This window comes from Sciurus vulgaris (genome assembly GCF_902686455.1).
Source record: "Sciurus vulgaris genome assembly, chromosome: 5".
Classification (NCBI taxonomy): Eukaryota; Metazoa; Chordata; class Mammalia; order Rodentia; family Sciuridae; genus Sciurus; species Sciurus vulgaris.
Window position 1 is genome coordinate 78,179,818 of NC_136465.1, and position 17,496 is coordinate 78,197,313.

Genomic DNA, 17,496 nt, shown 5'->3' on the forward strand with positions numbered 1-17,496 from the left:
GTTCTTGGACTTACCTCCAATCACCTCATCCATACACACAAATCAACTACCCACAAGTTGATTATACTTTAGATCTACACTGTCCAATACTATAATCACTAGGCACATATGACTATTGAAATTTAAATTTACCAATTTTTTAAAAAATTAAAATTATTTTTCCTAGTCACATTAGTCATACGTTGAGTGCTCAGTAACCACAAGTGGCTAACTAATTATGAAATAATACAGCACAGATATATTACATCTCAATCATTAAGAAGGTCCTACTGGACAGAGCTGCATTGAATCTAGAAAATTTTATTTCCCATATGAACTCCTTCTCCATTATCTCAATTTCAGGTATTCGACTCTCTGACCTCCAACTCCTGTTTCCCAGCCCACTCCTTCTAGACAGTCCATACTCTTTTAATGCCCCCTGGGATGTCAAATCCACTGATGTACATATACTCATTATATATATATAGAATATAACCTTTTCATTGTCATCACTCCCTCATGACTCAGTGCCTGTTTAACCTGACTTAGACCACATCAGGGTCAGCTGTAATAATCATTTCCTTACATACAGCTACCACTTCCTTACTTATCTCTTCATTCATCCTAAGCATATGGACAGTGCAGCCCCATTCAGTTCAACCCTGTCTCACCACACTTGCTTGAAAGTGGTGAATGTGACCATATTGGTAACTGGTCTTATTTTATATTTTTGAAATATAATTTCCTAACTCTTTTTTCTGCTAACCTGCTAGAAGATTATTCACAAATTATCTTTCTTTCTCAATTATCAACTCTCTTTTATCTTTCCTCAAATGCAACTGATGACCTGTTTAAAAAATAATAATAATTAGAAGAGGGTTTCCTCTGTTCTGCCAACCAAATACACAAAAATCATCTTATGCCTGTGTGTAAGGCATTATCCCTTCTCCAACAATGGTTAAGCTGCACCACCTCTTATTTACCATCCATCTCCAACTGTATTTTAAAATCCATCCCATCTGCCTATTTGAATTTGTAATTCTCTATCTTTTTCTCTCTGGCATCATTGATTTTTCCAATTTTTTCTTCATTTCTGCTGCTTCGCTCATCTTAATGTACATATATAATAAAATATCTGCCATTTTAAAAACAAGCAAAACAACAACAACAACAAAAACTTCTCGCATATCCTCCCCCAACACACACTATCACCCCATTTCTCTTGCTCTTAACAACAATACTGGTCCTGCTTTCTCTTCCTACTTTTCCTGAACCCATTCCAATCTGGCCTTTCCTCCTCAGCATTTCTGAAAAACTTTCCTGTTAAAGTCATGATTAATCCCCCTATTAATACCCAAAGGGTATTTCTTGGGAGTTATCTTACCCTGTAAGCAGTATTTGACATAACAATTATTCCCTTTTCTTTTTATTTACTTATTTATTTATTTTATTTTTACAGACTGCATTTTGATTCATTGTACATAAAAGGGGTACAACTTGTAGTTTCTGCAGTTGTGCACAATGTAGATTCATACCATTCATGTAATCATACACGTACATAGGGTAATAATGTCTGTTTCATTCCATCATTTTCCATACCCCCACCCCCTCCTCCCTCTCATTTCCCTCTATGTAATCTAAAGTTCCTCCATTCTTCTCTCACCCCCTCACCCTGCCATCCCCATTATATATCATCACCCACTTATCAGGGAAAACATTCGGCCTTTGGTGTTTTGGGATTGGCTTATTTCACTTAGCATGATATTCTCCAATTCCATCCATTTATCTGCAAATGCCATCATATTATTCTTCTTGATGACTGAATAATATTCCATTCCACAGTTTCTTTATCCATTCATCTGTTGAAGGGCATCTAGTTGGTTCTACAATCTAGCTATTTTGAATTGAGCTGCTATAAACATTAATGTGGCTACATTTCTGTAGTACTAATTTTAAGTCCTTTGGGTATAAACCAAGGAGTGGGATAACTGGGTCAAAAGGTGAGTCCATTTTAAGTTTTCTGAGAAATCTCCACACTGCTTCCAGAGTGGCTGCAACAATTTGCAACTCTACCAGCAATGAAAAAGTGTGCATTTTTTTCCCACATCCATGTCAACATCTATTATTGTTTGTGTTCTTGATAATAGTCATTCTAATTGGAATAAGATGAAATCTTAGAAGACTTTTTTATATATTTATTTATTGCCTGTATATCTTCTTCTGTAAAATGTTTGTCCAGTTCCTTGGTTCATTTATTGATTGGGTTCTTTGTATTTTGGTATAAAGTTTTGTAAGTTCTTTATATACTTTGGAGATTAGTGCTCTATCTGAAGTGCATGTGGAAAAGATTTTCTCCTACTATGTAGGCTCTCTTTTCACATTATTGATTGTATCCTTTGCTGAGAAAAAGCTTTTTAGTTTGAATCCATCCCATTTATTGATTATTGCTTTGATTTTGTGTGCTTTTTCTTAAAATGCTGTCTTATCTAAATGACTTTATACCCCAGGACACCAGTTTCTTATTTCCCTTTTTAGATTCACTGATTATTCCTTAACTGATTTCAAAATATTGTGTACCAACACGTGGTTATGCTCACCTAGATGAGCTCATCTAGATGCATGGCATGAGGCAATAGCCATACCGTAATGATATCCAAATGTATATCTCCAAGTCTGTATTTGCTCTTTAGAACCACATGTCTCTCTAGATTCTTTGCATATCTGCTTAGATATTGTATAGAATTTCAAGTTTAGCACATCAGAAATGAATGACCTTTCCCAATACATGTTTCCATCTCAGTAAATGAGAACTCCATGCTTGCAGTCCCTCAGTCAAAAGCTTAGAATCACCTTACAGAAATAGAGCAAGCAATTATGAAATTCATCTGGAAGAATAAGAAACCCAGAATAGCTAAAGCAATCCTTAGCAGGAAGAGTGAAACAGGGGGTATTGCAATACCAGATCTTCAACTCTACTACAAAGCAATAGTAACAAAAACGGCATGGTATTGGTACCAAAATAGAAAGGTAGATCAATGGTACAGAATAGAGCACACGGACACAAACCCAAATAAATACAATTTTCTCATACTAGACAAAGGTGCCAAAAATATGCAATGGAGAAAAGATAGCCTCTTCAACAAATGGTGCTGGGAGAATTGGAAATCCATATGCAACAGAATGAAACTAAACCCATATCTCTCACCATGCACGAAAGTAAACTCAAAATGGATTAAGGACCTCAGAATCAGACCAGAGACCCTGCATCTTATAGAAGAAAAAGTAGGTCCAAATCTTCACCTTGTTGGTCTAGGATCAGACTTCCTTAACAGGACTCCCATAGCACAAGAAATAAAAGCTAGAATCAACCACTGGGATAGATTCAAACTAAAAAGCTTTCTCTCAGCAAAGGAAACTATCAGCAATGCGAAGAAAGAGCCTACAGAGTGGGAGAATATCTTTGCCAATCATACTTCAGATAGAGCACTAATCTCCAGAATCTATAAAGGACTCAAAAAACTCTACTCCAAGAATTCAAATAATCCAGTCGACAAATGGGCTAAGGAAATGAATAGACACTTCACAGAAGAAGATCTACAAGCAATCAACAAACATATGGAAAAATGTTCAACATCTCTAGTAATAAGAGAAATGCAAATCAAAACCACCTAAGATTCCATCTCACCCCAATTAGTATGGCGATTATCAAGAATACGAGCAACAACAGGTGTTGGCGAGGATGTGGGGAGAAAGGTACACTCATGCATTGCTGGTGGGGCTGCAAATTAGTGCAGCCACTCTGGAAAGCAGTGTGGAGATTCCTTAGAAAACTTGGAATGGACCCTCCATTTGACCCAGCTATCCCACTCCTTGGCCTATACCCAAAGGACTTAAAATCAGCATACTACAGAGATACAGCCACATCAATGTTCATAGCTGCTCAATTCACAATAGCCAGACTGTGGAACCAACCTCGATGCCCTTCAATTGATGAGTGGATAAAGAAACTGTGGTATATATATATACAATGGAATATTACTCAGCCATAAAGAATGATAAAATTATGGCATTTGCAGGCAAATGGATGAAATTGTAGGAAATCATGCTAAGTGAGATAAGCCAATCTCAAAAAGCCAAAGGACGAATGATATCGTTAATAAGTGGAGGATGACACATAATGGGGGGGAGGGAAGGGTTAGTGTTAGGGTTAGAGTTAGGGTTAGGGAGGGGGGCAAGTATGGAGGAAGGAAGTACTGTATAGAGGGTAAAGAGGGGTGGGAGGGGTGGGGGGAAGGGAAAAAATAACAGAATGAATCAAACAACATTACTCTATGTAAATTTATGATTACACAAATGGTATGCCTTTACGCCATGTACAGAGAAACAACATGTATCCCATTTGTAAAAATAATAAAAAAAAAGAAAAAAAAAAAAAGCTTAGAATCACCTTTCACTTTTTCTGTTTTTTAATGCTTTCACATGAATTAAATCCATCAGATTACTGTTCACTGAAGAACAGAACAAACACAGGTGTGAAATATAGAAGTAGTACGATTCAGAATACATTAAAAATACTGAGTTTATACCATGGAAAGTTGTATTCTCACTCTGTTCTTCAACAGTCCTCCCATTCTCACGTGTTATGCCTATTTCAGAGAACAATATTTAAAAAAAAAAAAGGAGCGGCCTACATTGCTTAGTACCCAGAAAATAGCTAGAATAGAAATTAATTCCCAAGTATTTATGAAAAGGGATTGGGAAAAATGAAAGGCAGAGATGTTAATACCCAAAGGAAACAAAGATAAACTAAAAGCAGAAAGGAAAAAAAAAAAAGTAGCCACAAGAAGGAGACAGAGAATAAACACAGGATGGAATTTATTTGGAAATGTGTCTTCACCAATTAGGAAAAGATATCCTGATTCAAGTAAAGGGCTATGAAAGTGCTAATTGATTCAAATCCTAATCAACACTTGCTCTGTGACTTAAGGCAAGTTGCTTATCCTCTGTGTTTATTTTTCTTATTAGTCAAGTTTACATAAGTACCTACCATGAAGGTAATTGTTTAATATGTACACTTTGCTTCTAGAAGCATCTATCACATTATTATAGCCGAAGAAAGTTTGGTTTATTCTGTGTGACTTTTAAAATGGAAGAAACATGTGCAATTGCCCAAGCTCTTTTGGCAAAGCTCCAATGAACCCTCCAAGTAGCCCGAGCAGGGTCTACCCACAGCCTGACCAGCCAAGCTCTATTAGATCAATTGTGTTTCCTTCATAGCATAGCACTCAGCATGATGTCACTTTATCTTGCTGTTTTCTTTACTTTTTTACAATCTGTGCTCCTTACCCTCCACTGAGAGCACAAATTATGTTTCAGTGACCACTTGATCCTCCGAAAACAGCAGTGCCTGAGACAGCCACAGTGATGAATGAATTCATGTTCAAATAATTGACCAATTATCCCTGCCATATAAGTTTTATTGTAATTTTCATGGCAAAATGCCATGTTTTATATCTCAATATACCGTGATACAAATTCTCAATTCAGATATGCTTTTCCTCAATTACTCCATACTTACTCAAACTTCCAACTTTTTTATTCAGTTCTTTTCCTTGCCTGATAAATATTCCCCTCTCCTTTTTATTCTTATGCAATCTTTACCTTTCCTTGTATTCATTTTATTCCATTTGATTGTCATTTAACTTTTTGCTTACATATGTAAGTAAAATATCTTAAAGATAACCATTTAAAATAATTAATCATTTAAAGATAGTTTAATACATATGTACAAAGTTGGCAAATCAAAGGCAAACCAACAATTTTAATTCAGAGCCAGACTTGGTGGTGTAGGACTCTAATTCCAGCTACTTATGAGACTGATGTAGGAGGATCACAAGTTCAAGGTCACTTGGGAACTTAGACAAGTGCTCTCTCAGAATAAAAATAAAAAGGGCTGGGGATGTAGCTCAGTGGTAGAGCCCCCCTAGATTCAATTCCCAGTACTCACACACAAAAAAAATATAATGCAGAGGGCTGAAAGAGGGAACAGGGCATCACTGATAAGGGGACCCCAAACTTCAACTTAAAAGGAGTGTACATGAAAAAGCCTATAGAAAGAGATCGCCAATGGCAAAATGCTCCTTTTTCTTTCAGTTTAGAGACAATGTAATAATTCCCATAGTAATCAACATAATTTTCTTGACTTTCTCTTTTCCACATCCACTAGCCATCCTTGAGTATTGATCAGTCCTATCCACAATGCTATCCATTCAACTGTTTCACCTTGTTATCATACCAATATCTCCTTATTGTGACCCAGTGTCTTTTAAAAAATATTTATTGGGTGGTAATTGAATGTCAGTTACTAATTTAGAGTCATAAAATATATTATTCCAGGGATTAAAAAATTTAAATATGTGAGTTGGGGATGTAAGTCAGTGGGGAAGTACTTACCTGGCATGCACATGCCAGGAGTTCAATCCATAGCACTAAAAAAAAAAAAAAAAAAAAAAAAGAAAAAGACTTAAATACTTAAGATTACTGTGTGGTTATGATAGTGTTATAGAAAAGAGGTAAAAGATTATGAGCTGGTGTATATTGGGGTGGGGGAAGATGTTCCAAAGGTTAAAAAATAAAGATTACATATATAAATTCTAAAACCGTACTCCCTAAGATCCAGTATCATGACTTGTTCCATGACTATTAAGCACCATTTTCAGCATCAGTAATCTAATTGATATTAATTAAACATTTTATTTAAAATAAAAAGGATAATTCATGCTAAAGTGCCTCAATCTCTATATTACTAAATAGATAAGAAATATTCTTCCAAATTCAATACTCATCTGGAAATTTGGAATAAAGAACACTATTTTTTTTTTTTTTGAGGCAGAGTTTCCTGAACAAAGAGAATAGAGAAGAGATAAATATTCAACTGGAAATAAGATATACTAAGAAGAGACTTTGTAGGATGGTTAAGAGATATCTACCAAAGCCTCTGGACTTGTAAAAGGAAGAAGAAATTATTGTTATATCTCTCTTTTTCCTGCATGTCTCTGCTTAATTTTTGCTGAGTAACTCAGCTTGTATTTATAGGAAATGTGGCAGGGTAGAGCAAAATTAAGACAAAATGTTATCAGAGACTTTTCTGACCTTGCAATTCTCTGTTAACCATGCTCTGTGCTTCTCGACAGAAGACCCTCAGACCACAGCTAGAATTATCAAGGTTAAAAAAAAAAAAAAAAACCAACAAATTACAATGAAAAAGGGAAAAATAAAAAAAGAAATGTTATAACCTGGGGCTTAGTGCTAACCTATTTCACATATACCTTCTTCTAATGCTAAATATATAGTAGTTTCATACACTAATGGATCAAGAAGTAAGAGGTAAGACTGATACAGTCCTGGTGGTTCCCAAGAATAAATGAGTCACTTTCACAATTAAACCAATTGCCCGAGACTCAGAAAATAAGAAACTTCAACAAACAATTGTTATGTTTAATTCCTTCTTAAGGCTTACATTAATGAAGAAAAACATGTGTCCAACAATTTAAAATGTTTCCAAACATCCTCTGATGTCACAGTTATATATTTGATTAAATTAAATGATTAAATTTTCAGAAGCTACCTATTTGGTTACTAAGAGAACAATGCAAAACCTTACTTAAAAAGTATCCTTTGAAGTATAACCTCTGTTCCCATTTTTTTCTCTTCACAATTATTTATTTAATTATTTTTTTAATATTTGTATACATAATTAAGAAAAAGCACTAAAGTAAGGCAACAAGAGAAAGAGTATAAAAGGAGATTTAGATTAAAAAAGAAGAAGAAGAAGTGAAACAAAAGCAGCTTTGAGTTTTGGTGCATTAGCGTACGTGGGCAGAGGAAGCCAGAAGGGTCCAGCTCTTCTTAGGTTTTGCTGGGAGTCCTGGCTCACCAGGCACTGTCAGGAAGAGGAAGAGCCATTTTAGGCTGAAACAAAAGTTACATAAACAGAAACTGCTGTAGATGAAGGGTGAGATAACAGTCTGAACTTATCCTACTTATGGTTGAAAATCATTGAATATTTTAACTAAGAAACTCACTGGGTTGGGGATATCGGAAATTTGATTTATAGTACTGTTATCAAATTTCACAGTTATTTGAAGTAAATGAGATTTTTTTATGAAGGATGGTGAAATTATTGGATTATACCAATCCAAAATAAGGCAATGCCATTCATATTTGCCATTCATTGTTCTCAAAATAATTTGAGATGTATAGGAAGAGAAATTTTAAAGTATGAGTATTTTGAGTGAATTGGTAAAGATTTCGGAGTGGATAGTAAGATATATCAAAGACAATGTTAGCAACCAAAATACCTGCCACAAGATCCCATATCATTATTGTACTAAAAAATAAAGTCAAAGATTCTATCAGCTAAGGAGAAAAATACAAATAGGATCATTTATAATATAAATGCCTACTAGTCAACTCTAAATGGACACTTTATTGACAGTGGAGTTTAACAAAACTATCTACTATAAAATTATGTAAGAGTTATCCTAATGGCAAAACAGACTACATTCTCAAGAATATTCCTACAATATATCAGCCAGCTTTGTACATTTGTTCTTATAACTACTTTCACTGTAAGCTAAACAATCATTTAAAAGTCTATCTATGAAGTTATTGTGTAGAATGCGTATTATATTGTGATGTAAAGGACATTTACTTTCCCAAATGTGCACTATCTAAAAGCACTACCATGATAGAAATGAAATGATGTCATTGAATTCAGATTATTTTCATTCCAGGAAATTAAATTTGAAGTATGAAAATTAGTGAAGGGAATTACATCAAGTCACTAACTCTGTATTATTTCACTTTGTTGTTTTCCTTCCATTCCTAAATCTAAGTAATATGAAGCCTACAGATTCCTCAAATTTTTGAAAGATCTATTTATAAAAGATTCAAGAATTTAGATGAATTCTAGGTCATAATTAATAAGGCTTCCTTCCAACATAAGGCTATGAACATCTAATTTAGCTCCATATCAATTCAAATAATATTAGATTTGCTTCTCATAATAGGATAGACTATATATCTGCTATATATATAGTATATATATAAATACTATATATACTATATAGTATTTATATATATACTATATATATTTTTACCTATGAATTTTCATCAAAAATTGGTTCATTTAAGCAATATGATTTAAGGTTTCCTAAGGCTAAAATGAAGCATTAACTTTTGTTCTTTGAAAGAATACACATGATGGAATATCTCGTCATTTGGGGTTGAAGATAAGGAAACAGGAAACAAATACCACATCTACTCCTTTACCACAGTTGTTATTATTTTTGTGTTTTTATGTTCAAGGTCCATGTATCTCAGAACAGCCATGAAAGGGTTTCCTGGAAAACAAACCAAACCAAAACAAAAACCATGTGTCCCAACTCACATGGTTCTATCCGACCAGGGAGAGAAGGATCACACACTGGCAGACTCTGCGATTTTAAGAAGGGAACACTGCATTTTGCAAAGTCATTGAACTCTAAGCTCACTTCAGTCAAGGGGAAACCATGCAGGATGAAGATGGCTACATCACTTTAAATATTAAATCTAGACAGCCACCTCTCTCCTCAGGTAAGAATGTAGACAGACATCCACCTGGATATTAATTAGTGAAACAGGTCAATACTATTCTCTTTTGCTACTAGTGATAGCATGTATAGTTTTACTTTTGATTAAAAAAAAATCTTTTCTTTTTATTTTTTTTATTGTAAACAAATGGGGTACAACTTGTTTCTCTGTACATGAAGTAGAGGCTTTTTTATTGTAAACAAATGACTTTTATATCTTTTCTTGAATGTTCATTCTCTGAAGTATTGGAATAATGTCTACAAAGGCTCATATGCACATATTTAGAATATAAACTGCAAAGATACAAGTAAGGATCATGATTTTAAGGTTTCTAGAATTTACTGGAAGGCACAGAAACCAAGGAGATAAAGAAATGTAATGTTTGAAAATTCCATTTTCTGAATGTTCGTAAATGGATCTGTTTCTACAGTTGTTGCTTATTAAAGTAACTATTTATGTTGGTGGCACATGTACCAAAAAAGACAAATTACATGAGATCTTAACAGCCAGATGTTTTAGCTTCGAAAGAGAGAATCCACTGGGAATGCAGATGGATGTGTGGTGTGGAGTGACTTGTGCATATTATCCATGATCACCACGGGAACAAAGGCAAGTTCTGCCTTGGCCCTTGATGAGACTGGAAAATCCTGAGAAGGCAGGTGGCGGGTGGAAGGATCATCTGCTCCCTGAAGTCTTCATTGTTTGTCTACAGTTGACCCTGCTTCTTCTTCTTGGTGGCGTGTGATGGCTTTGGTTCTGCTGATCTTGTCCGTGGGGATGGTTGTTGGGCTGGCAGCTTTGGGGATTATGTGTAAGTATTGAATTTTGCCAAAGATTTGATCTGAGGAAGGCAATACCTGAGAGTCCTCCTGGTCTATGCTGCTCAGTTTCTTGTCAGTATTTTCCAGTTGTCGCACTCCAATCAGCCTATACACAGCTACCAATATATTTCAAATGAAGGAGAACTTTGACCTTTATTTCTGATTAAAATCACTTTTAATTCTTTCATTAATTGTAACCACTTTCAGAATTTAACACTGGTCCTTAAGATCTTTGTTAGTGTGGATCCAAACTATCTTTTGAAACTTCCCACTTACCTAATACATAAATATCCTAAGACCCAGCCAACCCAGAGTTTTCTTAATTTCATAAATAAATCTGAATTCTCCCTGTCTGAAATTTTGTTTGATCTATTCCCTCTTCCTGAAATATCTTCCTTCCTATTTCATTTACTGAAATATTGGCTTTCTTTTCCTGGAAATTGAATGGCCCTACAATGTCATATTGTAGGTTGTATAGTCATTACTTGTTTGTGTATTTATTTTTATAAGTTATTTTAGATGTTTTTATTCATCATATTTTATCTATGTGAACACTGCAGTTATTTTAAGTATAATAAGAAACCAATATGCATCCTTAAATGAGTTAATATTTTGGTATTACATGATGAACAGACAATAACTGAGGTCACTCATCTCTATAATGTCCACTCTGAAATTTGTATTCAAGGAAATGTTAAATGATTGCCTTGGCATATTATTTGATCATGGAATCTTCTTCTTTGTGATTATCTCCTTCAAATAACTCACTTATTCTTCTGGATAGCACTTAAGTGTCTTTTACATATTTCTTACTTTTTTCTTTATATTCTCCTTTACTCATCTTTTTTCATATATTCATGCATATCCAATAATCTCGTCACATACTGGCCATTCTGTAGAAGTGAAAACTAATGGAAGATCATTGCAATCACCTTTATGATCCTGACTACAAATTATGATTTATCTAATTTTTATACCTAGCTGTCACACAGCAAAAGTACCTACAAGCTGAGAAAGAAAGTCTCTCAGGAACTCTACAGCAATTAGCAAAGAGCTTCTGCCAAGATTTAATAAAACAATTAGAACAAAAGCAAAAGGGCAGTTTCTGTAAGTATGATTTGGTAACCTCTTCCTCTCTTCAACTCCTAGAACATTTCTGTGATGGTAACTGAAGGGAATTTTGCAGTCAGTGAAAACCAAACATGGGGAAAATGTGAGTGGCATTTAGAATGATAAGGTTCCCTACACTTGGTTTCTCCTTCAGACCACAAATGCAGCCCCTGTGACACAAAATGGAGGTATTACGGAAATAGCTGCTATGGATTCTTCAGGCACAACTTGACATGGGAAGAGAGTAAACAGTACTGCATGGACATGAATGCAACTCTAGTGAAGATTGCCAACCAGAATATTTTGGTAAGACGATTCCTATGTTAAACATGTTGGAAGCTTAAAGGGAAAAAACTGTAATATTTAACCTGTTTCTTTCTTTTTAACATCTTCTTATGTCTGTAATACTCTAAGAAACTTGTCAAGATCAGTAAAAATTACAGAGCTCAAGTATTCAATCTAGTCATGTTCCTCAGAATCACTATAGTTGGTCAGTAAAACTGACTTATACCTTTCTGAGAACTAAAGTGCATGGTGGACCTAACAAGAAAAGTCAGTCAGGGATATTCCCCATCACTAGTGTTCCCTGTTACTCTAACAAGCTGCACCATCTACTTACTCTTTCTGTAAGCTCAGACTCACAGAGAATAACGTTTATTTAGTTATAAACTTTATCTTTCATTCATGCAAAATAGGAGAATGCCCCCAAATCTCAACTTCAAAAGAGATCAATTGGAGACATATGTATCCTGAATCTTATTACTCTAGGGTGATGCCAGGGTGAAGATTTATTAATAAAAGAAATAATATAATTTGTGAGAAAAAAAGAAATGCTGAACTAGAGGTGGAATTAGCCATCAGGACCTACAGTGAAGCACATAATGTGGATATATTTTAAAGAAAAGACCAGGAATTAGCAGAAAGTTGGTAGATGGCTCAGACTTTCTAGAATAAGCAGTAAGAAGTGACATTTACACAATATCTCCATGAAATGTCACTCTGAGTCACATATCTGTCAAGAAATTCAAATTATTTTTTCCCAAGAATGAATTCCCACCTGTTATTCTGGAAGGCATGAGAGTATGCATCTCCTTGTAATTTTATTCCTTTGATTGACAGCCCATTCATTCACTGGTTCAATAAATGTATATTGAAACTGTTCCAGGACCTTGACCCATGCATTTAAAAAAAAGAGACAAAAAATCCCTAGGAGCATGTATTCTAGTTGGAATGATAGGAAGTGAATAAAACAAATAAATTCAGTATATAGGATGATAGTAATCATTATTAAGTAGAAAAAAGTAAATCAGGAAAGGTTTGATGAATGTAATTTATAAATCCCTTTCAGGAAGATGTCGTAAACGTTTTATTTTCCCAGTCAACTAAAACAACATTCTTTATGTACGATAAGCAATAAAACCAAAGCAAATAGAGTTTAAATCAAAGGACTAAAAATCTCATCAACAATGCATTTCTTTTTGTATTCCTCCTCTAGTTGTTTGCCATTCTTCCTATTTGAATCATATTTCCTAGTCCATTTGGAACTCTAATCTTCAATTGATGGGAAATATAACCATAGATTATATAAATATAGGAAGACTGGAACATCAACCATTCAGTGTCCAGTTTTTCCTATGTCCTACAAGCTTTTTAATATTCTGAAACAACTTGACTTGGTACAATTCTAAATGCTAAGTAGAATCCATTCATACTAACATACACATATAATCTAATATTTTGTGCAAGGTCTTATTATGAAGCTTTGTCTTTGTCATTATGAAGAGTTGTGGAGATATTCTGAGCATTTTATATTTATTTATATTTATAATAGGAATACATCAAAGCCCGGACCGTTTTAATTCGTTGGGTTGGCTTATCCCGTCAGAATTCTAACAAGGCCTGGATGTGGGAAGATGGTTCTGTTCTCTCCAAAAATATGTAAGTCACTGGACACCTGAACAGAAGGCACTACTAGAAACATTCATTCTGGGATCCCATTTCCTCTTAAGTACAGGTTACTAAAAATTGAGATCTGTCTGTACCCTACTATGAGTTTTCTAAGCAGTAGCTGAGTCATTGATACCCTAATTACTCTTAACCAGAGAACACTGACAAAAAGACAATTCTATTTTTCCTTCCCTTCCATTCTTTTTTATCTGCATCAATATTCTCATTATTTTCCTGTTATGGTTTTGATGTGAGGTGTCCCCCAAAAGCTCACATGTAAGACAGTGTAAGACAGTTCAGAGGAGAAATGATCGGGTTGCCAGAGTCTTAACCCAATCAGTGATTTAATCCTCTGATAAGGATTAACTGAGGGGTAACTGAAGTGGTAGGGTGTGGCTTTGGGTATATGTTTGTATCTGGTGGGTGGACTCTCTCTCTGCTTCTTGATCACAATGTAAGCTGGTTCCCTCTACCACACTCTGCCACCCTGATGTTCAGCCTGACCTCGAACCCTGAGGAATGCAGCTGGCCTTCTATGGATTAAGATCTCTGAAACCTTGAGCCCTTAAATAAACCTTCCCTCCTCTAAAATTACTCTGGTTGGGATGTTTAGTCACAGCAGCAAAAAAGTTGACTAAAACATTTTCCCCATTTATTTCTGTGTCCAATTTTACCTTTGGAACATTGTGTGTGTGTGTGTGTGTGTGTGTGTGTGTGTGTGTGTGTGTTAAATTTGACCTGATTGTCTTCACACATTTTTAGACCCAAATAATTATCCTTATTATTTTATGGTTGACAGTTATTAACTTAATGAAAAGTCTCTTGACTTCTCAGTGTCATTTTGCCTACTCTGTACCCTAGGAGCCTCCAAGAAATCAGGTCCACTGTAGGTCACAAGGCAATTCTAATGTTCATGTAATGAGGCTCCATCCTTCCACAAACAATCCAGGCAAATGGCCCAATTGCATTGAGAGATGAGTTATTTAACATGGCTCTCCAATTTCTAATTTTAACATATTTTGTTCAACCTATATATGAAAATCACAGAACCTCTCTCCAATTAAAATTTAAACTGATAACAAAATCTTATACAATTTGATCATTATTTAAATTATTAATTAAACATTTAACAAATATTTATTAAGTCTTTACTTTGGGAAGGAACCCAGGACATCATAACTACAACAAACCTCTTGTAGACCTTGGTCTGTATCACTGGCTGCCTCAGTCACAATATTATAGGCAAAGTAGTATTCTCTCTATTCTTCCCACAAGTCAAACTCAGTTTTGTTTTTGATCTGTTTGTTTTGTTAGTTTAATTTCTTTAGGGGAGTGACTGTAGGCTTTTGTATCTGCTGGTTTTTCTTCTAGAATGCTTTTCCTCCACAACTCCAGGTTTTGCTCCCCTTTTTGAATTGACTCTCTGTTTAAACATTGCTTGTTCTGTGAGATCAATTCTAATTACCTGAACTAAGTTAGTCCCCCTCCAACCCACTTCCACACAGTTCATCATACCTTCACTGTTGTGTATCTTCATAATTATTGTCACTGTCAAATTTTATTGTCTATTTGTGGGTTCCTTACCAGTATTGCACTGCTGTCACATAAGATCCCCAAGTGAAAAGAGGGTCTTTGTCTCTATTTTCCACTCTGTCCTCAGTACTTTGAATGACTCTGACACTTGACACGTTCACAGATATTTGACAAATAAACTAGTAAATATATATTCCTCATTCCCTCATCATAAGCAATCTAGCAAGGGGTATAGACAAGTTAAAGGGCAAATACAATGCAGCATGCTGTCATCAATCTACTACTCAATAACTAAGTCCTCAGTTCAAAAATATCCAATCAACTGTCTTTTCCTTGAGCTCGGTCCCATCTTGTGCAGCTTTCTCTATAGGTTCTCCCATCCCCTATCTGCTTATCTGAATCCTAGTCTGCCTTCAGTACTAATCATATAAGGAATGCCTTTGCTCATCATGTCAGAACCATATCCTTCCTTTTCTCTGGACGGCCCCGTACTTAGTGTTCACTGCTTATTGATTTTTATACTATATTACATTTCTGTTGGGCTTTCCAAATGTACATACCATGTATTCGCAAGCAGACTTGAAGTTTCTCAATGGTGAGAATGTTGGGGGCTTTGTTGCTGCTGCTGCTGCTGCTGCTGCTGTTGTTGTTTTTACATTTTTCCCATAATCTCCAGTTTGTGCGACAGTGTTCTACACCCAGAGTTTGGCTGTTGATTGTTTATTCAGTTTTCAAAGGTATGCACTCTATCTTTTTTTATTCACAGGCTTGATCTTTCTGGAGATAGAAGAGAAAACATGAATTGTGCTTATTTTCACAATGGGAAAATCCGCCCTACCTTCTGTAAGGACAGACATTATTTAATGTGTGAGAGGAAGGCTGGCTTGGCAAAGGTGGAACAACTGCTTTAATACAAAATGATAGACAGATATCAGACAAGTGATGGTTGTATAATAAAGGATCTGGATGAAGAAAATATTGCCACAAAATTGCTCATTTCTCCTTTTCTTCCTCTTGGAGTAATTTTATGTTATTTTTACTTCCAACACCACTTGCCTAGTCCCTTCTTTGCACATCCAGAAGCCAACATGTGAGTTGATCTTTTACTTTTCAGCTGCTCTATTTTCCATTAATTTTCTCTTCTTGTATTCCATTGCTAATTATCTGATCATACTATGATTCACTGCATCTTCAGATACACACATATTAAATCAAAATTTGGAGAAGAAAAATTAGTGCTTAATTGATGTAAGCTGTGCAAAATATCTAAGAAATACAGCATAAGGTTATAGAAATAATACTAAATATGGAATAAGGAGAAAATTTAGATGATGTGGTCCCTTAACTGAAGTATAGCCATGAACAAGTCATACAACCTCCTTAACTTCCATTTTCTCATATTTAAAATGAGATGACTATTACCCAACTATTATACTTCACCATTCTACAACCTAAGATAAACTTAAGAGTATTAAATATACCAGAAACTCTATTAAGCAGAGACTGCCTTCCCTGTTCACTGTTCTATGATCAGCACCAAATACAGTGAAGAGGGAAGTGTTAGTCTTTGCTTAACAGAGTTCACAGGAAACCAAAAACTATGTGTTTTGCATTATTTGAGACAGTTCTTTAGAAAACATCTCAATCAGTAAAACAGTGTACAAATATCATTATTATTTTAAGTCCACTTCTGATCAGACTCAATGCAGAAATTCTCTGTGCAAAACAAAGAAAAGAAAGTTGACCTCATGGGTTTGTAAAATGAGTAAATGCCTCTTAACAAGGCCCAGAGATTAGAAAGCAGAAGAAACATGTGAAAGAGTTTTATCTAGTTGTTTTTTTGTTCCCCCCCCCCCCACCCCAAGAGGTCTATGTTTGGCTTTTGCTGAATAACTCAGGAAGTATTTATGGAGTATGTGGTCAGGTACCTTTTAACAGGATAACAAGTAAAAATTGCCTTTCTTTCCCACAGTTTCCTTTCTCTAACAATTTATGAACATGATTCTCCATCAACTAAGGTGTTTGTTAAAACATGATATTCCATCACAAATACTGATGTTCTCAGTTTGAAGGCTAAGGAGACAGAGCCTGTTTTTAACAAGCACCTCCACATGATCCTGATACAGGTAGTCTTTAATACATTTCAAAAAAAAAAAAAAACATTTCTTTAGAGCTTATGTGGCTTTGGGTAAGTAATTTAGTCTCTTTACAACTCAATATTCTCATCTATGAAATGGGTTCAATGTTATTTCCTTATCCAGAAGGCAATTGTGCAGATAGATCAGTTAGTATAATGATACAAAGTAGTGGTCAGGGTTTTCAGCATGTAATACTTACTCAATAAATATGGGTTATTTTTATAGCTTCATTCACAACTCCCAAGCATTCTTAAATCTTTATCTTACCATCAATAAACAAGAAGGTGTAGGAAGCTGAAGAAAAATATAACAAATTCTCCAGATTCTGCTTGTGT

At 35.0% G+C, this 17,496-nt stretch overlaps 2 protein-coding genes across 2 annotated transcripts in view; one reads left to right on the forward strand and one right to left on the reverse strand.

Annotated features, from left to right (window-relative positions):
• Positions 1-13,354, reverse strand: part of CLEC12B (C-type lectin domain family 12 member B) — a 28,991-nt gene extending 15,637 nt beyond the window's left edge. The window contains exons 1-2 of the mRNA XM_079143163.1: positions 12,601-13,354; positions 6,433-6,467 (exon numbers count right to left, since the gene is read on the reverse strand). Coding sequence (XP_078999289.1) covers positions 6,433-6,467; positions 12,601-12,631 — 66 coding nt within the window. The 5' untranslated portion in view covers positions 12,632-13,354. The remainder of the gene's footprint in view (positions 1-6,432; positions 6,468-12,600) is intronic.
• Positions 9,150-17,422, forward strand: CLEC1B (C-type lectin domain family 1 member B). Its single transcript, XM_079143178.1, has 6 exons — positions 9,150-9,615; positions 10,325-10,423; positions 11,415-11,540; positions 11,698-11,849; positions 13,375-13,481; positions 15,790-17,422. Exons 1-6 carry the CDS (start codon positions 9,552-9,554, stop codon positions 15,932-15,934), a joined length of 693 nt encoding a protein of 230 aa, XP_078999304.1. The 5' UTR covers positions 9,150-9,551; the 3' UTR covers positions 15,935-17,422.
• Positions 17,423-17,496: the final 74 nt, after the last annotated feature.